This window comes from Triturus cristatus, chromosome 3_1, assembly GCF_964204655.1.
Source record: "Triturus cristatus chromosome 3_1, aTriCri1.1, whole genome shotgun sequence".
In the NCBI taxonomy this organism is placed as follows: domain Eukaryota; kingdom Metazoa; phylum Chordata; class Amphibia; order Caudata; family Salamandridae; genus Triturus; species Triturus cristatus.
In genome coordinates this window covers 26,048,043-26,074,367 of record NC_140583.1, presented here as the reverse complement: position 1 = coordinate 26,074,367, position 26,325 = coordinate 26,048,043, and the positions used below count along the sequence as shown (strand labels likewise).

The 26,325-nt window shown below is 50.4% G+C and overlaps 1 protein-coding gene across 2 annotated transcripts in view; it reads right to left on the bottom strand.

The window, feature by feature from the left end:
• Positions 1–26,325, bottom strand: part of AMBRA1 (autophagy and beclin 1 regulator 1) — a 764,496-nt gene that overhangs the window by 269,706 nt on the left and 468,465 nt on the right. For both annotated transcript variants that reach the window (XM_085646678.1, XM_085646680.1), the window contains one exon: positions 16,763–16,873. In XM_085646678.1, coding sequence (XP_085502804.1) covers positions 16,763–16,873 — 111 coding nt within the window. The remainder of the gene's footprint in view (positions 1–16,762; positions 16,874–26,325) is intronic.

Here is a 26,325-nt window from a genome sequence, read left to right as displayed (position 1 = left end):
GGGAAGGGGTGTTACGTGGTGTGGCACCTTTACCCCAGCCTTTGGAATGGTTTCCTCTATATCCTCCTCTATAGAGACCTCTAGAGGAAAAGGATTGGTTGCTGCCTTTGTAAGAAGAAGCATTTAAAACCCCGAGATCCTAAGCCATGCATGCCTTCTGAGGAGAATGCTGGTATTGATCTCTTTAGCTGCAGTGTCAGCTGTGTCTAAAGCACATCTAATTGAAGAGTTAGAGACGAGTTTCCCTTCTTCAACTAACTGCTGTGCCTTAGTTTTGTGTTCTTCTGGAAGATATTGGAGCAGTTGCTCCAGCTCATCCCAGTGTGCCCTGTCGTACCTAGCTAGCAGGCCCTGTGTGTTAAATATGCGCAAGTGGTTAGCGGCTTGAACAGCTACTCGTTTTCCCGAACCATCTTTAAGTTTTGATTCTTTGTCTGGGGGAGATGTGTATCGCCAGATGTTTGCAAGTAAGCTCTTTTGCGAGCATTGGACACTACTATGGAGTCAAGAGGTAACTGTTCCTTAAAAAACACAGGATCTGATGGTGAGGTTTAAGCATTGGGAGTGTTTGACTTGACCTGTGTGTGGACTCAGGTGTTTCAAATAGAAAGTCCTCCTCTAATGTTTCTTTATGTGATGGCACCCCATGATACTCTGCAGCTCTGGCAATGAGCTGTTGATGAGCCATTCATCTGTCGGTGATGGCTTTGCTGGGTAAAGCTCTGGCTCTTGTCTACTGGAGGGTCATTGGTGTAATCATTCCATGGGTCTGCAGGCAAATGAGCATCAGCATCACCATGAACCACATCTGGATCTCTATGTGCAGATCCCTGAGGTGTTATGTGTAATAGATCTTCAATTATTAATTGTGGAGACAATGGTGGAGGTGGAGAGGGTTGTGGGGCAGGATAAATGGGGCTAGCAGCCATGTTCTTTTTCTTTAAGGGAACATTATCAGAAATGTCCTCAGCAGGAAGCTTGTGTTTTGCTGGATTTTTAGCCAAAATATGTCCAGTATCACGATTAATATACATTTTCTTTTGTTTGGAATCCAATTTGGCCTTAAGAACGACTAACATTGGTTCTGGAGTCTTGAGGACATTGTCCTTGGATTTCCAGCGCTGAAGCATGTTTGTGTTTCAAAGCGGAGGGTTTTGGCTCCGAAGCATGTTTGTGTTTCGAAGCAGAGGGTTTCGGCTCCGAACCAGATTTGTCCATGGAGCCTGATGATTTCGGATCTAAAGGTAATTTCATCCGACTCGGCCCGAGCCGGAGGGCTTGACGGTTTGTTTTGGTGCCAAGCCAAGAGGCGGGGTGACTCGGTGCCAACATTGGCCAGGAGGCAGAGGTGGTGCCGTAGCCTTATGAATTTTGGAAGCGGACTTAGTGGGCAAGGGGTCTTCGGTACTCACAGCACCCAGTCCCAGAGGCACATCTTGACTCTAGATCCATCTCAAGCTTGGAATCAAGACTCTGGAACTGAGTGGGCCTCTTCTTCTGCAGCAGACGCTTCCATCTCTTCTTGGTCGGATTCTTACCAGAAGATATCCGGAGTGCGTTGAGTCTTCTTGGACCGAAATGGCTTACAAGCATTGCAGTTTTGTTCCGGAGAGAGGCACAAGTTACAAACTTGATGTAGGTCGGTGCAAGGGTACTTGGCGTGGCACCCAGAACCGAATTGGAATGGAGTCCGTTCCATCAGCAGAAGGCTAGCCCGATGCTGCAAGACCCGATGGCCACTCACAAGGTTTTCGATCGAAAATGGAGAGTTTGTGGAGCGATCTGATATGCGGAGAACAGGAAAACGCGCATGGAAAAAATACAGTTGAGAGTAGAGTGGATAGCGCACCAAGGGAAACCCCAATAACGGTGTTCGTACCGAAGCGCAGCAATACACGTCTGACCCCGATGGCAGAAAAAAACAATCTAACAATGGAGTCGATGCCCATGCGCACTATCACCGAAAGTCACCTTAGCTCGTGACTGGAAGGAATATGCTACTTGCCAGTATGCATCTGTTCTTGCCATGTAGAGCTGCAGATCTACACACTTGTGCATAGATCGCCATCTGGTGTTGGGTCCGGATGTTTGCAGTTTGTTTTTCCTCTTGGAAAGTCTTTGAAAGTCACGAGGTCGGTGACTCCTCCTTTGGTTCGTATTGCGCATGGGCTCCGGCTCCATCCTCAGATTGTTTCTTCGCCAGCAGGGAAAGATGGAGCTTAGTAAGAAACAGGAAAGAAGCACATGTGTGGTGTATCTAAGTAAGATAATACTGGAACAGATAAAGGTGAGCGGGTGGGCGCGTGTAGATCTGCAGCTCTACATGCCAAGAACAGATGCATACTGGTAAGTAGCATATTCCGTTCGAGGCATATGAGCTGCAGATTACACACTGTGCATAGACTGTACAGCAGTATCCCCTCCCAGCGGCGACCACCGGTATCTGTTGCAGTGGTTTGAAATAGTGCTTTGAGTACAGCCTGGCCCACACTAGCTTGTTGTTTAGTTTGCACAGACACAATAGTGTTTTGTGAATGTGTGCGGTGTAGACCATGTAGCTGCTCTGCAGATATCGTCTAAGGGAATGTTCCCTAAAAATGCCATTGAAGCCCCTATCTTTCGTGTAGAGTGGGATTTAGGAGGAACAGATAATGTATGTTTTGCTTTGTGGTAACAAATCTGTATGCATTTGACAATCCATCTAGCTATCCCAGATTTTGATATGGGGTTGCCTTTGTGTGGTGGTGAGAAAGTCACAAATAATTGTTTGGTCTTACAAAAAGGTTTTGTTCTCTCTATGTAGTATAGTAGTGCTCTTTTAACATCTACGGTGTGAAGAGCTCTTTCTGCGACTGTTTGTGGCTGCAAGAAGAATACAGGCAGCTCCACAGATTGATTGAGGTGGAAGGGAGAAATGACTTTAGGGAGGAATTTAGGATTGGTCCGGAGAAAAACTTTATTAAGATGCATCAGGAGAAAGGGTTCTTGAATGGTTAGTGCGTGTAGTTCACTAAGTCTTCGTAGGGAAGTAATGGCTACGAGGAAAGCAGTTTTCCATGTTAAGAATTGTAGCTCACATTTATGTAGAGGTTCAAATGGAGGTCCCATTAGTCTTGTGAGAACGATGTTCAAATTCCACACAGGGGAAGGTGGTACTCTGGGGGGAATTATTCTTTTATTCTTTTGAGCCCTTCCATAAAGGCCTTTATGGCAGGCACTCTGAAAAGTGAGAGGTGTTGTCTATTTTGTAGATATGCTGCTATGGCAGCCAGATGCAATCTGATGGAGGTATAGGCTAGGTTGCATCTTTGGAGGTGTAGTAAAAGTAGCCTATGATGTGTTGGATAGACGCATCTAGGGGATTAGTGTTATTGTTATGGCAGTATACCATGAATCTTTTCCATTTGGCTGCATAGCATGCTCTAGTGGTAGGCCGTCTAGCTTCTTTGATGACGTTCATACAGTCAGGAGGAAGGTTAAGGTAACCGAATTCTAGGATTTCAGGAACCAGATCGCTAGGTTGAGTTCAGCTGGGTGTTGGATCTCTCCATGGTTCTGGGTTAAGAGGCGTGGAGAGAGGTGTAGTTTTTGGTGCGGAACTACTGAGTTCCAGCAGTTTGGTGTACCATGGCTGTCTGGCCCAAGTTGGAGCAACTAGGATGAGCGTTAATGAGTGTTGCTGCAGTTTGCGCACCACTAGTGGAATGAGTGGGAGAGGCGGAAAAGCGTACGCAAATCTGCCTGACCAGTTCATCCATATTGCATTGCCTTTGGACAATGGGTGAGGATACCTGGTGGCGAAGTTTGGGCATTTGGCATTTTCTTGGGTGACGAAGAGGTCTATCTGCGATTGCCCCCAAGTCTGAAAAAATGGTTGAAGAACTTGTGGATGAAGTTCCCACTTGTGGATTTGTTCTGTTTGACGACTCAAGAGGTCTGCTATTGTGTTTTGGACTCCTGGGTCATGTTGGGCTAGGAGAAAAATGTTCTGAGGTATAGCCCACCTCCATATGCTCTGTGCAATTTGAGAGAGCTGCAGAGTGTGTCCCGCCTTGTTTCTGGATGTAATACATGGCTGTCATGTTGTCGGTGCGGACTAAGACAGTCTTGCCTGATATATGTTTTTGAAATGCTTTTAGGGCTAGGTAGATGGCTAGTAACTCCAAATGGTTGATGTGAAGTAGTTTTTGTTGAGGTGTCCCCCTGCCCTGCATGGTGGGATGTAGTAGGTGAGCTCCCCAGCCGGAGAGCGATGGGTCCGCTTTCATGACTATTTGAGGAACTGGCTCGAGGAACAGTCGCTCTTTGGAAAGGTTTGTGGTGTTCCACCACTGCAGAGAGCGATGGGTACAACCGTCTACCAACACAAGATCTGTTAGCTGACCTTTAGCCTGGTTCCATTGGCGCGCTAAGCACTCTTGGAGAGGACGCATCTGGAGTCTTGCATGAGGTACTATGAATATGCAAGAGGCCATCATTCCTATGAGTTGCATGAACACTTGAGCTGGAAGAGAGTGTTGCGGTTGGAATTTGGTGAGAAGAGCTTGGATGCTTGCTATCCTGGCGGGATTGGGATAGGCGAGCGCTCTTGAGGTGTCTATTGTGGCACTGGGGAATTGTTGCGTGTGGGACGGTTGGAGCTGGGAATTGGCGCGATTTATTATGAATCCCAGATTGTGAAGTTGTTGAATAGTGGTGTGTGTGTGTTGTACACACTGATTGTACGATTTGGCTTTTATGAGCCAGTCGTCTAGGTATGAGAAGACATGTATGTTTTGTTTTCTTAGATGTGCTGCCACTACTGCTAGACACTTGGTGAACACTCTTGGTGCTGTGGTGACTCCGAATGGGAGCACCTTGAATTGATAGTGCTGACCGTCCACTACGAGTCTGAGATATTTTCTGTGAGCGCTGTGAATGGGAATGTGGAAATAGGCGTCCTTGAGGTCTAGAGTAGTAAGGAAGTTGCCCTGGGAAAGCAGAGGGAGGACCTGCTGAAGTATGACCATGTGGAAATGGTCTGAATGTATGTATATGTTTAGAGGTCTGAGGTCTAAAATAGGCCTTAGAGATCCGTCCTTTTTTGGTATGAGGAAATAGAGAGAGTAAACTCCCTTGTTTTGTTGGTGCAGGGGAACTGGTTCTATTGCACTCTTTTGTAGGAGGGAGATTACCTCCTGCTTTAAAAGTGACAGATGTTCTTTTGACATTGGACGGTGTTTGGGTGGGATGCTTGTGGGGGTAGATGTTAGTTCGAGACAGTAGCCTGATTGAATTATTTTGTGGACCCACCTGTCTGAAGTGATGTTTATCCAGGCAGGGAGAAATTGGTGGAGTCTTCCCCCGACTGGAGTGGAATAGTCGGGGGGAAGTGGAGGGAAGTCATGGGGTAGGTGTGGAGGCAGAGCGGGAGTTGTTATTTTTGCCTCTGCCTTTGCTGTTATTGCCCCTGTAACCACCCCTTTGTTAACCTCTAGCAAAGGTGGATTGTGTGGGAGCTTTGTAAGAGGTGGAAGGGCTATCCGAGGAGTAGCCTCAATGGGTGGTTCTGAAGGATGAGTGACGAAAGGATCATCTGGGAACTTGAGATTGCAAGGCTCCCATAGATTTGGTGGTGTCTGTATCCTTTTTTATTTTTTCGTGGGATACGTCTACATTGGGCCCAAATAAGTGTTACTCATCAAAAGGTTGATTGAGTATATATCATCTTGTGGGGTATAAGGGACATCTGGGACACTATAATCATCCCAGGGGTCAGGGGAGCCAGTAGGGGTAGGGTCCCCAAGGGGTTGATCATCTGCACATCGTCTGATGTGTTATCATCATCTATTGGGGTAGGTGATGGCGTGGGAGAGCGGTGTGGTGGGAGAGGAGGAAGAGGAGGAGGAGGAAGAGGAGTAGGAATCCTTAATGGAGAGGTGGCCAAGTCTCTCTTCTTTGGTGGTGGACCAGGCGCAGGCATGTGTAGTGGTCATTTTTTGATACTGAGCATTAAATGACCAGTCTTAGGATCTTTCATTAGAGTCTTTTGTGTTGGATCTGGTCGAAACAGTTCATCTGTGGGAGACAGATCCGTCGGGCCGAGGGTTTTTTGGGTGTCGCCTCGGTAGCGGTTCTAGGCTTGGAACCGTGTGGTTTTGAAGTGTCTTTGGGAGTTGGAAACGGGTGCTGTTTTTTCGGTTCTGAGGTTTTCGGTTTGGAAGTATCGGGCCTTTCGGTGGGCGGCTTTTAGTCGGCTCCGTGGGTGTTGTCGGTGCCGAAGAGCTGGTGCTGACCTTCGACGCCGAGTGCTTTGATGTGGGAGCAGCGGTCGGCGTGGATGATGTCGAAGCCGCCTTTTTCTTCGGTGCCGGAGTTGGCTTGTCGGTACCGAGGGTAGGCTGACTCGAGCCCGAGTCGCCTGAAGGCTTTGCAGGCTTCTTTACCGGGCCCGATGGCGGGGCATGGGAAGCAGTGTCTCGGCGTGCACCCGGGCCCGAAGGTGGAGGTGGTACCGAAACCTTTTTCGACAGTGTGGAGGGGGTGGGTGGGTCGGGGTCGACGTCTGTACTCACGGCCCTTTGAGCCGGAGTGATGTCTTCGACGTCTGAATCGTCTACTTCGGAGGCGCTGATAATGGCTTCCTCGACTCGACCCTGCTCCTGAACATCGACGCCCTCTTGAAAGATGTCGTCAGGGATCGAAGATGATGAGCGCGCCATTGTTCTTGGAGCTCGTCGGTCACGGATGGTCTTTCTGGAGCGGAAGGAGGCACAAGCTGGACAGTCCCTGGCCTCGTGCTCCGGTGAGAGGCAGAGGTTGCACACCTCATGTAGGTCGGTGTGGGGAAACTTCGACCCACATCGAGGACACTTTTTAAATGCCGCCCTTTCCATGAGCCGGAGATAAGGCCCTGGTAGGCCCGAAGGCCTTCGTCGATGACCGGAATCGAAGACTTCGAGTGGAAGGGCTCGTGTGGTTGGATCGCGATCAAAACAATACCGTCGAGATGGGAAGGATTGCGTGTTGAAGAGAAACCTTTAACGGTTCCAAGCTGGAACGCGAGAACACATCTGAGCCCGATGGCGGGAAAAAACATCGGAGGATGGAGCCGAAACCCATGCGCACTATGATCCAAAGGAGGAGTCACATACCTTGTGACTTCCAAAGACTTTCCAAGACAAAAACAAGTGCAAACATCCGGGACCCAATACCAGATGGCGATCTATGCACAGTGTGTAATCTGCAGCTCATATGCCTCGAACATACTTTTTCAAAGAAAAACACATTGCAAACATCTGAACCCAACACTAGATGGCAGGAGTATGCAAAGCATGTGTATCTACAGCACAAATGCCTCGAACATTCGGTTTCATTTAACTAAAATACAACCAGATATGTCTTAAAGTGGCTGTGGAACTCAAGTGACTTTGTACTGTGTTCCTCACTGGACCACAGGTAATCTGTGACTATCACTGGATCTTTAGATGAGCATCACTGATGGCAGATTACTGGTGGGATACCCTTTATTATCTTAGGGATCCGGTGCATAATAGTGAATATGCTACTTACCAGTATGCATCTGTTCTTGGCATGTAGGGCTGCTGACATTCATATCTGTGCATAGATCGCCGCCTAGTGTTGGGTCCGGATGTTTGCACGTTGTTGTCCTGGAAGAGTCTTCGAAGTATCCTGAGATAGGTGACTCCTCCCCTGGACCAGTGTGCGCATGGGCATCCTCTCCATCCTTAGATTGTTTTTCGCCATTGTGGCAGTGATGGAGTAGATACAGAAAGTGATGACCATGCTATACAGTAATTCTGAGAGCTGCAGCTGCTACAGGCGCCGGGGAGGAGGGTGGGCGATATGAATGTCAGCAGCCCTACATGCCAAGAACAGATGCATACTGGTAAGTAGCATATTCAGTTCGAGGCATGTGGGCTGCTGAATTCATATCTGTGCATAGAATACATAGCAGTACCTCCAATTAGCGGCGGCCACCAGTGCCAGCTGCAGCGGTCTGAAAAAGAGTTTTGAGAACAGCCTGTCCTACAGCTGCCTGCTGTCTTGAGTGTACATCTACACAATAGTGTTTGGTAAATGTATGTATAGTGGACCATGTGGCTGCTCTACATATATCCTGTAAAGGAATGTTTCCCAGGAAAGCCATGGATGCCCCTAACTTACGTGTTGAGTGGGCTCGTGGTGGAATCGTTAATGTGCGTTTAGCTTTTTGATAACAAATTTGAATACATTTAACGATCCATCTGGCTATACCTGCTTTGGAGATGGCGTTGCCTTTGAGTTGTGGAGAAAAGGCAACGAAAAGTTGATTTGTCTTCCTAAAGTCTTTAGTCCTGTCTATATAGTACATGAGGGCCCTCTTTACATCTAGTGTATGGAGCATTCTCTCAGCGACATTTTGTGGATTCTGAAAGAAAACAGGCAGTTCAATAGTTTGATTCATGTGGAACTGCGATATTGCTTTAGGCATGAATTTGGGGTTGGTACGTAGTACGACCCTGTTTGCGTGAACCTGTATGAATGGCTCTTGAATGGTCAGTGCCTGGAGTTCACTAACTCTTCTTAACGAGGTGATTGCTACTAGGAAAGCTGCTTTCCAGGTGAGGAATTGAATCTCACATGAGTGGAGAGGTTCGAAGGGTGGACCCGTCAGTCTAGTGAGGACCAAGTTGAGGTTCAACACCGGTGCTGGTGGGTGTCTTGGGGGAATCACTCGTTTAAGTCCTTCCAAGAAGGCTTTGATGGCAGGCACTCTGAATAAAGAGAGGTGCTGCCTGTTTTGGAGATAGGCTGCTATTGCGGTTAAATGGATACGGATTGAGGTGTATGCCAGATTGCATCGGTATAGGTGTAAGAGGTAACAGATTATGTTTTGAATGGATGCGTCTAGCGGGTTAATGTCATTATTGGTGCAGTAAATGACAAACCTCTTCCCTTTAGCTGCATAGCAAGCTCTGGTAGTGGGTCTCCTGGCCTCCTTAATGATCTCCATACATTCAGGTGGCAGGTTTAGGTAGCCAAACTCTAAGACTTCAGGAGCCAGATTGCCAGGTTCAGCTGTTGCGGATCTGGGTGCTGAATTTCGCCATGGTTCTGCGTTAAGAGTGCAGGTTTGATCCGCAGCCTTTGATGCGGCACCATTGAAAGTTCTAGAAAGGTGGTGTACCATGGCTGGCGCGCCCATGTGGGAGCAACTAGGATGAGTGTCAGTGAGTGCTGTCGCAGTTTGCGTGCCACCAGCGGTATTAATGGCGCTGGGGGAAAAGCGTACGCAAATCTGCCGGACCAGTTCATCCATATCGCATTGCCCTGCGACGGTGGATGTGGGAACCTGGCGGCAAAGCTTTGGCATTTTGCGTTTTCGTTTGTGGCGAATAGGCCTATCTCTGGATGACCCCACTGTTGGAAGTACGGTTGGAGTACTGACGGGTGTAGCTCCCACTCGTGCATCTGGTGGCTGTGTCTGCTGAGCAGATCCGCCATCTGGTTGTCCTTGCCGGGGAGGTGTTCCGCCATGAGGAATATGTTCCTCTGAATGGCCCACTTCAACATGCTCTGAGCCAGATGAGACAACTGTGGAGAGTGTGTTCCTCCCTGCTTCTGTATGTAGTACATGGCAGTCATGTTGTCCGTCCGGATCAACACGACTTTGTTGCACAAGTGTACCTTGAATGCTTTCATTGCCAGGAAGATTGCCATCAGTTCTAGAAGGTTGATGTGCATCTTCTTTTGTTGTATTGTCCATAGTCCCTGCACTGTGTAATTGAGTACATGAGCTCCCCATCCCTGGAGAGACGCGTCCGCCGTCAGTATTATTTGTGGAACAGGCTCTTGGAACGGTCGGCCCTTGCAAAGGTTTTGTGGATTCCACCAATGCAGAGAGTTGTATGCCCGACCGCTCACCAACACTAGGTCTTTTAATTGCCCGTGAGCCTGATTCCATTGACGTGCCAAGCACTCCTGAAGCGGGCGCATATGTAGTCTCGCGTGCGGGACTATGAAAATGCAGGAGGCCATCATGCCTATCAACTGCATGAACACTCGCGCTGGAAGGGAGTGTTGAGGTTTGAACTTTGAGATCAGCATTTGCATGCTGTTGATCCTCACTAAATTTGGCTGAGCTGTGGCTGCCAGAGTGTCTATGGTCGCACCTAGGTACTGTTGTACGTGTGCGGGTTGGAGATGTGATTTTGGGTAATTTAGTGAGAATCCCAGACTGTGAAGAAGGTGAATGGTGAGGGACATGTGGCTGGCACATTGTTGGGCTGACTTTGCCTGAACAAGCCAGTCGTCCAGGTAAGGGTAGACGTGAATGTGTTGTCTCCGTAGATGTGCAGCCACTGTAGCTAGGCACTTGGTGAAAACTCTGGGTGCTGTTGTCACACCGAAGGGGAGGACTTTGAATTGGTAGTGCTGCCCCTGAATAGTGAACCTGAGATATTTTCTGTGCGACGGGTGTATGGGTATGTGGAAGTACGCATCTTTGAGGTCTAGTGTGGCTAGGAAGTCTCCCTGTCTGAGCAGCGGGAGAACCTGCTGTAGGGTGAGCATATGGAAATGCTCTGAGAGAATGTAGTGGTTGAGGGGTCTCAGGTCTAGTATAGGTCTGAGTGACCCGTCCTTCTTCGGTATTAAGAAGTACAGAGAGTACACCCCTGTCCCTTGCTGGTGGACGGGCACGACCTCTATTGCACCTTTTTGCAGCATACTTATCACTTCCTGCTGCAATAATGCTAAGTGCTCTGAGGACATAGGACGGTGCTTTGGCGGTATTGTGGGTGGAGTGGAGGTTAATTCGAGACAGTAACCGTGTTGGATAACATCCCTGACCCACCTGTCCGTGGTGATGGTATTCCACGTGGACAGGAACCACTGGAGTCTCCCCCAACAGGTGTTATGTGGTCGGGGGGAAGGGAGAGGGCGTCACTGTTTGTTCTTGGGTGAGGACCTGGTGTTGCCGTAACCGCGTCCTCTGCCCTTGGTGCTGGAGCCACGATATCCACCTCTGGTGTTTTTATCGTAGGTACTCTGTGTGCCCCCTTTATTGTATGTTTGCTGTGACCCCTGTCCTCTAGCCGCTCCCCTATTTCCGGGGCGACGAAAGGAGCCACTACGAAATGTCTGCGTTTGCAGAGCCCCCATTGACTTTGCAGTGTCTGTGTCCTTTTTGATCTTTTCTAGGGTGGTGTCAACTTCTGGTCCGAATAAGTAGTCGGGGTTGACAGGCTGATTGAGGATGTTATTTTGAACCTCAGGTTTGAATCCGGAGATTCTTAACCAAGCGTGTCGTCGTAGCATGACGCTGGTGTTTATTGCCCCCGCAGCTGTTTCGGCGGCATCCAGTGCACACTTAATGGATGCGTTTGTGAGAAGTTGTCCCTCTCTGATGAGGAGCTCCGCTGCCTCTTTGTACTCGTCTGGTAGATGTTGGAGTAGGGACTCCAACGTGTCATAGTGTGAGCGATCGTAGCGAGCCAGGAGCGCCTGTGTATTGGCAATGCGCCAGATGTTTGCTGCCTGGGCTGCAATCCTTTTGCCGGAGGTCTCCAGCACCTTGGACTCCTTGTCCGGGGGAGGAGCATCACCAGTTGTCTGCGAGTGCGCTCGTTTGCGAGCGTTAGCAACCACGATGGAGTCCAGAGGTAACTGGCCTCTAATGTACATAGGGTCCCCGGGCGCAGGCTTGTATTTTTTCTCGATCCTGGGGTTTATCACCCGTGCCCTGGTTGTTCCCTTGAAAATGTCCTTTGCTGGCTTGAGGACACCTTTTAACATGGGCAGAGTCTTTACAGTCCTCTCTGAGGAGGCGAAAGTGTCCACTAAGAAATCGTCCTCAATTGTGTCCGAGTGGAATTGCACTCCATGATTGGCTGTGGCACGTTCAATGAGGGCATTGAAGGCAGCAGTGTCCTCTGTGGGAGATGTTTTGGCGCCATAAAGCTGCGTGTCCTAGGTATCTGTAGCGGCACCCGGGTCTGCAGGGTCATCCCAAGCTTGATCTGGGTCCTGCTGCTCCTCAGGATCTATACCCTGGGGTAGGTGGTGTCATCACCCATGTAATCCTCCATTGCGTCCGTGTCGGAGGGCGTCGGAGAAAAGGACTGGGGATCTGGATAGGAGGTGTGGAGGCGTTCATATAGAACTGGTTCCGATTCTGCTGGCAGTTTTTGCTTTAGAGGGATTCTGTAAGAGTCCAAAGCCTGGTCGGAAGTGACCTTCCGCTTTCGGAGCATGAGCCTGCCGGTGTCGGCGTCGATGAATGGGGACGGTGAAGGCCCAGTAGGAGAGTGTGCAGTAGATGGGGACCTTGTCTGGGTGACACGTGTTCGGATCTCGAATAGTTTTGGCGCTGTGGACGGCGGCAAACCAAAAGTAATGTTGGTTGGTGCCGAAGGTGCCTTTGGAGCCTTTTTCGGCTCGGAGCCCGACGTGGACTGGAGGGCTGCCTGTTCTCTGATACGTTGCAAGGACGCTGCAACTTGTCGCACCGAGAACGCCGAAGGTTCTTTGGTGCCGAGTGGTTCTGTAGAGGTAGGTGTGGACTTCTTCGGAGCCACAGGGTCATCGAGTCGAGGAGAGGTAGTAGCGGTTGACGGCGTCGATGACTGGACCATAGTCGCTGCCTTCGAAGTGGATTCCGATGGAGCGGCCATTTTAACCTTGGTGGTCGGGGCCGATTGCTTCGGTGCCGGGGGCCGAGGCGCTTTGGTGGTACCGATGGCCTTCCTTTTTGGATCGGTGCCGACGTCCGCTGCAGCGAGTTCGGCGCCGAAATCCCTTTTGGTGCGTTCGGAGCCGATGGTTTTGGCTGGCGTCGAAGGAGTGGAGGTCTTCGAGCCGACCAGTTTCACTTTCGGTTTCTGTTGAACCGGTGCGACGATTGGTTTCGGTTTCATTGAAGGGAAACCAGTCTTTTTCGGTAATAATGGCTCTCGCTGGATGTTCGAGGCCGGGCCGGAGGGCGGGGCCGAAGAACTGCGGGATTGATCTCGGGTAAGGCCCTAAGGCGATCCCTCGACCGGAGCCGTAGACTGACGCACTTTAATAGCCTCCGTTTGGACGGGTAGGCCCTGCTCTTCACCAGAGCTATCTTCTTCGGCCCCGAAGGCCTCATCGTAGTCCCCTACCTCATCGTCGGCTTCTTCCCTGTGAAAAAGCTCTTCATCTGCGTCTTCCGATCGGGAATCGTGTTCGGAAGCGGGGCTGGAGTTTACGCTTTCCACGCTTTCAACATCTTCGTCGGTGCTGAAGATGTTGGTCGGGGCCGGTGCCGATTGCTGCACTTCTAATCTCGCTGCTCGTCGATTCCGGAGAGTCTTCTTGGATCTGAATCGGGCACAGGCCATACATTTCGATTCGTCGTGATCCGGAGAGAGGCATTTGTTGCACACCGGGTGGACGTCGATATGTGGATATTTTGCATGGCAAACAGGACACCGTTTGAATGGGGTCCTCGATTCCATCGTCGATGTAAGGTCGATGGTCGGATTAAACGGATCCGAAAAAAGTTGATGAGGTTGCTAAACTAGCAAGTAAGCTGTCGATACCGATCGGGAACAGTACCGACGAAAACTAAAGTCCTTTTGGCCTGAAACTAAATTTTCCTAACTTGAGTCAAGATAAGCACATCCGAACCCAATGGCAGAAAAACACAATCTGAGGATGGAGAGGATGCCCATGCGCACTGTGGTCCAGGGGAGGAGTCACCTATCTCAGGATACTTCGAAGACTCTTCCAGGACAACAACGTGCAAACATCCGGACCCAACACTAGGCGGCGATCTATGCACAGATATGAATTCAGCAGCCCACATGCCTCGAACCAAATACTACGGCTCACTGAGCTGTTCTGCGAGATACCAAATACTTACCAGTAGCACTAGGAGATCTGAATTCCTGCATCTGAAGATCCTCACGTCAAGCAGAATACAGTCCCGTATGATCACACTGGTCATGGGGCCAATGTTAAACAAAACCAAATGATTCGTTCATAGCTGTTGAAAAACCAGCTGTGGTCATTTGTCAGTCCTCAAAGGTGCTAACATTGCGTGTGTCCGATCTTTAACTGCACTATTTAACAAACCGTTAAAAGGACGACTTTTCAAAGCTAAAGCACTAACTTTACAGAGCCTGAATTAGTGACTGCTTGTTTTACTACCCTGAGAAAGGAGTAGCGTTGTCATCCGATCTGGAGTGCACCAGGATTATGATCCGGGGTCACAAGCAGTGAACAAAACAACCCATGCAGGGCACTGCCCAGTAACCACCACCTACCACAGAACCCTATGGACATAGATAACGCCCACGTGGACATTCCTAGAGCAGTGTTTCCCAAACTGTGGGTCACGATTCACTGGTGGTTTGTTTTTTGATATCTGTAGGGTTGCGCAAGATAAAAAAAGATGCTTTTACATTCTGTGTTTATCTTGTCTGGTTTGATGTGCTTCAAAAACAAGGGTCAAATGTCAGGTTATGGCGTGTGACGAATTACTGCTTATTCTTTTAAAGTGGAGATTGGTGTTTACTTTTATTTACCTGCCTGCAAATGGGAGCCGGGGTTTTTAAAGTGAACTATTTAACATCTTGCTGGGGTACATGGAGTGTGAAAGGAAAGGCTACAGGATATCATTTTTTGTAAACACAATTTAAATACCTGTAAATGAACTGCACATATTTCAGAAATTATCAGCAGCTGATAAAGCAAAATGTAAGCACTTGTTTGTACTTTTAAAGTGTGATGGAAACATTGATTTTAATTGGATCAAAACCTTTACTTGGGGATGCAGGAAAGAAATATTGACTGAAACCCTATTTCCACACCTTAGTATTTGTGTGCTATGTAGTTTTATCTGTAAACTGTATTTGTGCAAATTGTGTGGCTATTTTAATGGACAATGTGATGTCTGTAAATGACAGTGCACTACCTCACAATGCTTTAGGAATATATTTGTGACAGCATGCTCCAAATGCACCATCAGACACATACTACCCCCTTACCATTCTCCTGCTGAATACACTTACTAGACTTTGGTGAAGCTAGGACTTTTCACAATCCCAATGGCTTCAATGATGTCAGCTCCCCCACCCTGAAATTTTCAAAGGTGCTGAACCATGTCCCAAAGTCCAGTTTTAAAACAAAGCCTTGCAACTATTCCCAAGCAGACTTCAGGTGAACCTTCCAGTCATTTTTGTTGCCGTTTTTTACTTCACAAAGCCATTTCAACAGACAGAGAAGGTGCTCACTATAATTTACCATACACAATCCTCCCCTTGACACAAAGTGAGCAATATGGATGTGGCCTACCTGCCAGAGCCGCCAACTTAGATCTGTGGACCCAGGTTCAAGTTCCGGCTTTGGGGAAATCACAATCTCTTGTGGTTAAAATAAAATTACGTCGGACCTCATCTAATGTAATCTGGTGCTCATGTAAAGCGCTACAACGTCCTTTGGCAGTGTTTGCGCGATATAAACCTGCTATATCCATAAACCCAGTGGCACTCCCCACAGGGCAGTCATAGTTAGGATCTTTTTTCCATAGGAAATGCACTTTTTGGTCTGCCTATATCTTTAACACCGTTTGACAAATTTTCACATCACTTTCTAAACAAAATGTTTTCACCTCAGCTCCTGCCTGGAAAGTTTCAGGCTGATCTGTCAAGAAGCAAGTGAGAAAAAGGGGGAGGGGTTCCAAAATGCATATTCCCCAATCATTTTTCCATAGGAACTTAAGACACAGCTAGAGCCCAAACGGCGGAACGGATTGGCACCAAATTTGGCAGACACCAAGATCTTGTTCCAGAAAGAGTGATTGTGATTTGTAGTAACTCCGTTCAGTAGTTTCACGGAAATTTGCCAGTTCTAGGTATCTCCAGTAATTATAACTGGTGCTCTAAGCTACCGAAGACTAGCACACTCACCATGCGCTGCTTGTGTCCCACACGGTGTAGGGACCCTCTTGTCTCTGTGCTTCCACTGGCCCTTGTCACGTGGTGCGAGGTCCTTGCCAAATGACTTCACAGAGGAAGGGGACCTTGTCCTCTCTTTGCAGCAGCACTGACCCTAATCCCAACCCACAGGAGGGGCCCTCTTGTCTCTGTGCTACCACTGGCCCCTGTCACCATGGCCTGGGGTCCTTGCCTTATGACCCCATGGTCGAATGGGGCACATCCCACCCTCTCTTTGCAGCACTGACCCTAAGAGCCGCACAGTGTAGAGCTCTTCTTGCCTCTGTGCTTCCACTGGCCCTGTCACCATGGCGTGAAGTCCTTGCCTTATGACCCCATGGTCGAATGGGGCACATCACACCCTCTCTTTGCAGCACAGATCCTAATCCCACCCCCCGGAGGGGCCCTCTTGTCTCTGTGCTTCCACTGGCCCTGTCACCATGGACTGAGGTCTCTGCCTTATGGTCGAATGGGGCACATCCCACCCTCTCTTTGCAACACTGATCCTAATCCCAACCCACAGGAGGGGCCCTCTTGTCTCTGTGCTAAATCCCTTATTGCAATTACTGGCAGTTAAGTTTTAAGGTAAAGAAGGCAACTGCCCAGGCCCCCACCGTTCAAGACCCCCCATCCCTGAGAAAGTTAACTTTATTTATTACCTCTACCTAACCCTCTCTACTCTCTGCCTACCTCTAACTGAATCTATCTCTTTCTGCGTTGTGTCAGATATTTTAGTGTCATGGGCAAGAGGTTTCAGTGCCACAAAGTCTCGGCTTCACTGCGCGCGAGCGAGGCGCGCGGGCCAAGCCTCTTACCATTGCTGATCTCCGGCAGGTCGAACCTGGTGAAGTCCCACCACTGCAGCCGATACGTGGTGTTTGCGATGTTACTGGCAACAGCCGACTGTCCGTCTCCGATGACAGCACCTGCAAATGGTGTAAAAAGACAGAATCAGCGGCTATTAATCAGTAGACTAGTGTACACTAGTGGTACTGGGGCCTCTCAATCACAGGAGAGGTCAAGAGCAGACAGCACTTCAAACAGAAAAATGCAAGATATCAGGGTGTCATTCCCATCACCAGCAAACGTCAGGGTTTCATTCCCACCACCAGACGTCAGGGTTTCATTCCCACCACCAGCAGACGCCAGGGTGTCATTCCCACCACCAGCAGACGTCAGGGTTTCATTCCCACCACCAGCAGACGTCAGGGTGTCATTCCCACCACCAGCAGACGTCAGGGTTTCATTCCCACCACCAGCAGACGTCAGGGTTTCATTCCCACCACCAGCAGACGTCAGAGGGCAGCTCCAAACACCAGCAGACGTCAGGGGGCAGCTCCAAACACCAGCAGACGTCAGGGGGCAGCTCCAAAAACCAGCAGACGTCAGGGGGCAGCTCCAAACACCAGCAGACGTCAGGGGGCAGCTCCAAAAACCAGCAGACGTCAGGGGGCAGCTCCAAACACCAGCAAACGTCAGGGGGCAGCTCCAAAAACCAGCAGACGTCAGGGGCAGCTCCAAAAACCAGCTGACGTCAGGGGGCAGCTCCAAACACCAGCAGATGTCAGGGTGACACCCCCAACACCAGCAAACGTCAGGGGGCCACCTCCAACACCAGCAGACGTCAGGGTGCCACTGCCACATCCTGCAGACTCAGGGCATAAATCCCACCACCAGCAGATGTCAGGGGGCCATTATCAAAACCAGCAGACGTCAGGGTTTCAATCCCACAACCAGCAGACGTCAAGGTGCCACTCCCACAACGAGCAGACGTCAGGGAGAAATTCCCACAACCAGCAGATGTCAGGGGGCCATTATCAAAACCAGCAGATGTCAGGGGGCCATTATCAAAACCAGCAGATGTCAGGGGGCCATTATCAAAACCAGCAGATGTCAGGGGGCCATTATCAAAACCAGCAGATGTCAGGGGGCCATTATCAAAACCAGCAGATGTCAGGGGGCCATTATCAAAACCAGCAGACGTCAGGGTTTCAATCCCACAACCAGCAGACGTCAGGGTTTCAATCCCACAACCAGCAGACATATGGGTGTCATTTCCACAACCAGCAGACGTCAGGGGGCCACTCCCACAACCAGCAGACGTCAGGGGGCCACTCCCACAACCAGCAGACGTCAGGGGGCCACTCCCACAACCAGCAGACGTCAGGGGGCCACTCCCACAACCAGCAGACGTCAGGGGGCCACTCCCACAACCAGCAGACGTCAGGGGGCCACTCCCACAACCAGCAGACGTCAGGGGGCCACTCCCACAACCAGCAGACGTCAGGGGGCCACTCCCACAACCAGCAGACGTCAGGGGGCCACTCCCACAACCAGCAGACGTCAGGGGGCCACTCCCACAACCAGCAGACGTCAGGGGGCCACTCCCACAACCAGCAGACGTCAGGGGGCCACTCCCACAACCAGCAGACGTCAGGGGGCCACTCCCACAACCAGCAGACGTCAGGGGGCCACTCCCACAACCAGCAGACGTCAGGGGGCCACTCCCACAACCAGCAGACGTCAGGGGGCCACTCCCACAAACAGCAGACGTCAGGGGGCCACTCCCACAACCAACAGGCTTTAGGGTGGCACACCTATGCCCAGCAGACATCAGGGGGCCACTCCCTCAAACAGAAGATGCAAGGGTGTCATTCTCTCAACCAGAAAACATCAAGGTATCCATTTTTCAACCACCAGACAGTAAGGAGTCACTGGCACAACCACCAGCTTTCAGCATGTTACACCTATTTCCAGCAGATGTCAGAATGTCATTCCCACAAACAGTAACTAAGCAAAAGGATGATGACAAGCGCACTCCGTGTTATTACCTGTTTAGTAACTTTTTTTAAACAGTTTCAAGGGGTGCCAGTGGTTATCATCTTCTGTTGGCACGGGTCTCCTGCGTGTCTCTGGAGAGGGCTTCCCCTGCCTTATGCTGATCTCCAGGCAAGTCCTTCAAAAGCTACTGTATGGTTTCCAGATCCCTACCTCAGTGAGTGTGACAATCATATATGTCCACTGAGGGTCTCCCTGTTTACCTGGAGTGAGACCCTAGAGCTTGGCTCTGCGGTCGAGGGGGAATGCCTAGTGCACCCCTATTTTTCAGAGAGTGGCTACGGCCCTCTCTATCCAGGCTGTGGTAGACACAGTGGTGGCAGCAATAAATCTATAGTCAGGAGGGGTGTCACTAGCCACCCTCATCAATTCTGTGCAGTCTATCCCTTCCATGGGGTCCTGTTGCCTTTGCCTACCTGGCGTGTGTTTGAGAGCCCGTGGGTGTACTGGGGAAGAAAGGTGAGTTGAGCCAATGTGTGGAATGCGAGCTGTTCTGCTCTACATCCCAGCCCCCCCCGTGCCCCTCCCCATTTCCTTGGAGAGGCCTGATGGGCTGGGGTAGACACTTAGCTCTTATCTGGGTTTAGCTGCACTAACTCTGCTAAGAGGACCCCCCCTGGTCAGTGCCTCCTGGTCTGGAGTTAATTAAAATTCCTCTTTAGGGAATAGCACGGCATGCTTTGGTCATGCATTGAACACCATGAATAGTTTGTGATTGGAGGTGTAATCAGGATGCCAAAGTAGCAGACCCTCCGATTGGATCAGCTTATCAATCAGAGATTATAAAAGTCTGGCCTGAGTGGTCAGCTGCTATTCAAGACTGGTCTATGACTGAAGAGGCGGCTCACACCAGGCCCGTCCAAAGGAAGCCAGCCGGGACCCGCGGTGGGAAGGCAAGAGATAAGACACTGCTCACTGTGTCTGGAAATGGGGGAAGTTTTCTCTATGACGGATGGAGTCTGCTGCCAGGAGTTCGATGAGGATCCAGGGCATCTGCAGCATTGGAGAAGGCCAGCTGTTTCTGTGAGACTTGTGGAGCGGGCGGTTTCAACAAGGAAATTGTAGACAGCTGCCCAAGGTGTGGAAAGGAAGCTTGAGGCACATCAAGGGAGCCAGAGAAGCGGAAGCTTGAATCCAGTCCTTGAAGGGGAGATCACTCCCCCCCCCCCCCCACCCCCCCGGGCCATTCCTCCCCTGCGCTGTAGGAACCTGTACAAGCTGTAGCTGGGAATAGAGGCCAGTGAAACAGGGCCCCACCTTTCTTTTTGTGATCTCTGGAGGTATCAGGGTGAACTGGCACTCTGTCCAGCCACAACCCTCCTGCAGCTAGCCAGTGGCTACTGGACTAGTGGGACTCCAGTAAACTGTTCTAAGACATCAGGCACCTGTGATCAGACCCCTGACGCCACCAGAGCAGTGTCCTCACTCACGACGGGAGGGCACTTCTGTTGCTTTGGGTGGGAGTCCTCACTCAGGACGGGGGCACTTCTGTTGCTTTGGATGGGGGTCCTCACTCAGGACGGGGGGCACTTCTGTTGCTTTGGATGGGGGTCCTCACTCACGACGGGTGGGACTTCTGTTGCTTTGGATGGGGGTCCTCGTTCAGGACGGGAGGGCACTTCTGTTGCTTTGGGTGGGGGTCCTCACTCAGGACGGAGGGCACTTCTGTTGCTTTGGATGGGGGTCCTCGTTCAGGACGGGAGGCACTTCTGTTGCTTTGGATGGGGGTCCTCACTCACGACGGGAGGGACTTCTGTTGCTTTGGATGGGGGTCCTCGTTCAGGACGGGAGGGCACTTCTGTTGCTTTGGGTGGGGGTCCTCACTCAGGACGGGGGGGCACTTCTGTTGCTTTGGATAGGAGTCCTCGTTCAGGACGGGAGGGCACTTCTGTTGCTTTGGGTGGGGGTCCTCACTCAGGACGGAGGGCACTTCTGTTGCTTTGGGTGGGGGTCCTCACTCAGGACGGAGGGCACTTCTGTTGCTTTGGGTGGGGGTCCTCACTCACGACGGGAGGGCACTTCTGTTGCTTTGGATGGGGGTCCTCGTTCAGGACGGGGGGCACTTCTGTTGCTTTGGATGGGGGTCCTCACTCACGACGGGAGGGCACTTCTGTTGCTTTGGATGGGGGTCCTCACTCAGGACGGGGGACCCTTCTGTTGCTTTGGGTGGGGGTCCTCACTCAGGACGGGGGGCACTTCTGTTGCTTTGGGTGGGGGTTATGGGGCGGATCAAGAACCTTTGCCTTCACATCATATGCTGAAACTATATACTTTCAATCCAGAGATTGGTATCAAGGCTCTAGGGAATGAGAGCAGCCCTGTGTAACAGTCTGAAATATGCAATGATGCAATGCCAGTTGTGTGTCTTCATTTTAACTGTGTTTTATAGTGACTGTCGTCTAGGCGCTATAATACTGTTTGGGGTCAGAACTCTGGTCCAGAGGGTTGTAGGGACATCTGGTTTTCACTGTTTATCCTAGATTTATGTGTAGTAGAATTCTCTTGTGTGTATTAAAGCCCTTTTCGTTTATATAAAGTAGAGCACTGACCGGACACTGATTGTATCAGCTGGTAGTACGGAGTGCACTGTATTCTGAATGTCTAACCCCCACCTCAATTCCTCGAGTAAGCCTTGGACTGCTCTGTCTCGCTACCCTGAGAGAGTCAAGTGCCGGAGAGGAGTACTTTGTTATCCAGTTTTGGGTCCACTAGTCCTGAGGCCCCAGGACACCAGTGGGGAACACTCCAGTTGATGCGATTGGAGCGCAGTAACCTCCGAGTACTCTGGTACCGGAGTCCAACATTGTGTAAATCATACTCAAACTCAATTTGGAATTTGTCATTTTCTTCTAAATATATACACATTTTTCAACAAATAGTTAATCCAATTTTTGTTTCATTGGTGTCTTTCATTGATGCCAGACTATTAATCGTCACACAATACAAGGCATGAACATTCTTCAAATATCCTATTTGACATGACCCAATGTATTTCGGGACTTGCCATTCATCAGGGGATAATTCCTCCCAATAGAAAATCACATCTAAAAAGAATCCATCCGGGAAAGTAAACACGGTGTGAACATTGCATATATATTTAGAAGAAACTGGCAATTACTGATTGATCCCAGGATGTGCCAGGTGGGGACGTCTGTTCCCTTTTAGGAAGACGCTGGTTTGGGTATGATTCCCAAGAATAGCACACGTCAGGGCATCACTCCAGGACACCTATGGGTAACAGTGCGCTCAATAAATGCTATAACGTAACTCCCACAGCTAGCAGATATCAAAGGTATTTCCCACCAACAGCAAACGTGCCACTGCCACCGCCAGCAGAAGTCAGGGTGTCACTCCGACCACCAGCAGACGTTGGAATGTCACTCCCACAACTGGCACATGTCAGGGGGTCACTCCGACAACTGGCAGACTTCAGCGTTTCATGCATATTCCTAGCAGATGTCAGGGTATCACTCCCACAACCAGCAGGTTTAATGGTGTCACTCTCACAACCAGAAGACGTCAGGGTGTCCCTCCCATAACCAGCAGCCATTAGAGGTCTCGCCCACCAACAGGATTCTTGTCACTGCCACCGCCAACAGATGTCAGGGTGTCACTCCCACCACCAGCAGACGTTGGAATGTCACTCCCACAACTGGCACATGTCAGGGGGTCACTCCGACAACTGGCAGACTTCAGCGTTTCATGCATATTCCTAGCAGATGTCAGGGTATCACTCCCACAACCAGCAGGTTTAATGGTGTCACTCTCACAACCAGAAGACGTCAGGGTGTCCCTCCCATAACCAGCAGCCATTAGAGGTCTCGCCCACCAACAGGATTCTTGTCACTGCCACCGCCAACAGATGTCAGGGTGTTACTCCCACCGCCAGCAGATGTCAGGGGTCACAACACTCCCTAGTAGACATCAGGGGGTCACTCCCACAACAAGCAGATGTCAGGGTGTCCCACCTATTCCCAGAAGACGTCAGGGTGTCCCTCCCATAACCAGCAGCCATCATAGGTCTCTCCCACTAACATGAGTCTTGTCACTGCCAACAGAAGTAAGGGTGTTACTCTCACTGCAAGCAGATGTCAGGGGTCACAACACTCACTACCAGACATCAGGGGGTCACTATCACAACAAGCAGATGCCAGGGTTTTATCCCATAACGAGAAAACGTCAAGGGTCTCTCCCACCTACAGCAGATGTCAGTGTCACTCACACAACAAGCAGATGTCAGGGTGTAACACCTATTCCCAGCAGACGTCAGTGTGTCATTCTCAGAACCAGCAGAAGTCAGGGTGTAACTCGCACAACCGCAGAGATCAAAGGTCTTCAAGCATCTGGAGACTTGTCATTATGACCACCCGCAGACATCAAGGGGGGTCACACCTATCTCTAGCAGATGTCAGGGGGTCGCTCCAACAACCAGCAGACATTAGCGTGCCACTCCCACTACCAGCAGACATTAGAATGTTCCACCCACAATCAGTAGACATCAGGGTGTCGACTCCCACATGCAGCAGACATTATAGGCCTATCCCACCAACAGGAGATTTGTCACTGCCACCACCAGCAGACATCAGGGCGATACTCCGATCACTAGCAGATGCCAGGATGACACTCCCACAATAAGCATAGGTCACGGCTTCACTCCCACAAGGAGCAGACGTCAAGGGTCTCTACCATCACCAGCAGATGTTAAGGGGTCAACTCCCACAAACAGCAGACATCAGGGAGTCAGTCCCACAACCAGCAAACACCAGGATGTCACACTTATCCGGGTATCACTCCCACAACCGGCAGAGGCCAGGGTGTCACTCCCCCAACCGGAAGACTACAGGGTGTCGCACCTATTCCTCACAGACATCAGTGTGTCACTCAGACAACCGGCAGGCATCATGGTGTCATTCACACGACCAGATGACTTCAGGGTGTTATTCCCACTACCAGCAGACATCAGGGTGCCACTCCCACAACCAGCAGACATCAGGGTGCCACTCCCACAACCAGCAGACATCAGGGTGCCACTCCCACAACCAGCAGACATCAGGGTGCCACTCCCACAACCAGCAGACATCAGGGTGCCACTCCCACAACCAGCAGACATCAGGGTGCCACTCCCACAACCAGCAGACATCAGGGTGCCACTCCCACAACCAGCAGACATCAGGGTGCCACTCCCACAACCAGCAGACATCAGGGTGCCACTCCCACAACCAGCAGACATCAGGGTGCCACTCCCACAACCAGCAGACATCAGGGTGCCACTCCCACAACCAGCAGACATCAGGGTGCCACTCCCACAACCAGCAGACATCAGGGTGCCACTCCCACAACCAGCAGACATCAGGGTGCCACTCCCACAACCAGCAGACATCAGGGTGTCATTATTACAACCAGAAGATATTAGTGTGTCTGTAAGAAATGGGATTATTGGTAGGCTAGGGTATGTGCCAAAGCCAGGCAGAAACCATCACTCTAGTCAGGATAAGGGGGTTACACTCCCAAAATAACCCCTGCTCACCCCCTTGGTAGCTTGGCAGGAGCAGTCAGGCTTATCTTAGTGGAAGTGTGTAAAGCATGTGCACATAACTAACAGTAATACAGTGTAAGCACTACAAAAGCACACCACACCAGTTTAGAAAAATATCCAATATTTTTATATACTTAAGACAAGACCAAAAACGATAAAAATCCACAATACAGTACTTAAAAATCTTCGTTATCAAAATATGCTTAAAACACAGTTTCTTGATGTCGATAGCTCCGTCTGGGTCTATCAAGGCGTCGTGACCAAACAAATCCAAACAGTTCTGGCTGACCGTGGTGTCACGGGCCAGCTACGGTGTCAGAAAGACCTAACAGTACCTTTTAGAAATGCAGGGTGTCTGTAACCTCTCGTTGAGCTTCCGAAAGCACAGCGTCCGCAGGCATCGGTTCCGGAGGTCGGTGCAGGAGTCGTCAGGGCCCTCAAAGTCACAAGCGTTGCAGATCGATGATCTCTCTGTTGGAGTCAAGAGCCCTGGCGTCAGCAGGCGTCTGATGCTGCGGTGTAAAGTGCAGCGTGCAGTGCCTTCAGGTCGCGGTGCGAGCGGCGGTTCGGTAGCGGCGTCAGATGACATCGTCGGTGAGACCAGTGTCGCGGTGCGAGGTGAAGGCGGTGCTCGTCGCAGTGCTGGCAGGTCGCAGTGCAAGCAGCGCCGTCGTCGTGGCTGAAGCGTTCTCATCGGCTGACGAACTGGAGTCGATGGAGCCGGCGTCAGTAGACCAAGGCTGCAGTGAAGGATGAAGGTGGTGCGTCGTGTAACTTTATGAGCGGTGCCCTCAAACCACGGTGCAAGCAGCGGCGTAGATTTCGGCGTGGAGCGGTGATACCAAGGTGTCGTTGTGAAGCGAGGCAGTGCGGAGTGCGGTGCCCACAGGTCGCAGTGCGAGCAGTGGCTCGGTGGTGGCGACATCAGTGAGACCAGGGTCGCGGTGCGGCGGTGCCCTCTGCGGTGCCTTCAGGACACGGAGTCGTCAGGGGTGTCGTAGACGTCGTCGGGTTGCTTTTCTTCTATCGCATCACAAAACACACAGTCCCCAGTCATACTAAACTTTATTTACCTATCTAATTCCACGGGCCAGTTATGTTTATAAGAGGTTATAAACAAACTCCCAATTTTGTCCTATGGGTAACAGGTGGCCTTGCAATAGTGAAAAACAAAATTGGCCGTAATTCACTATCAAGACATGCAACACACATCGCGGCATGTCCTACCTTTCCCATACACTGCACCCTGCCCACAGGGGTACCTTGGGCCTACTTTAGGGGTGCCTGACATATAAGAAAAGAGAAGGTTAGGGACTGGCAAGTGTGTGCACTGGCCAAGTCGACATGGCAGTAACAAACTGCGCGCAGACTCTGCAATGGCAGGTCTGAATTACCTTTTCCGGGCTACTCACATGGGTGGCACAATCAGTGCTGGAAGCATTTGATTTACAGGCCCTGGCGCACTCAGTGCACTTTACTAGGGACTAAGTAAATGAAATATCCAATCAAAGAAACACCAATCCATAACACAATTTACCAGAGGAGCACTTGCACTTTACCACTGATCAGCAGTGAGAAAAGTACACAGAAACACTACGCAAGCAAAAACAGAGTCAAAACCAGGAGGTCAGAAAGCAAAAACGCAGGGGAAACACGGCAAAAGATGCCAAGTCTAACACTGTCACTCCTAAAACCAGCAGACAGTCATGTGTATCACTCCCACAACCAGCAGATGTCATGGCTGTCACTCCCACCAACAGCAGACATCAAGGGCTCACACCCACAACCAGCAGGTGTCAAGAGTCTCTTCCACAAACAGAAGACAATAGAAATTACTCCCACAAACAGCAGAAATCAGGGTGCCACCTCTGTGAGAAGGTGGCCTGATATCTGCTGTCCACTAGTTCTAGTGGGCACCTTGTATCCGTCCAAACAACCCCTTATGGTGAATGGTTAAAGACAACCTTTATTGAAAGCTATCCTAGTGGTAGCTATGGAGAGCAG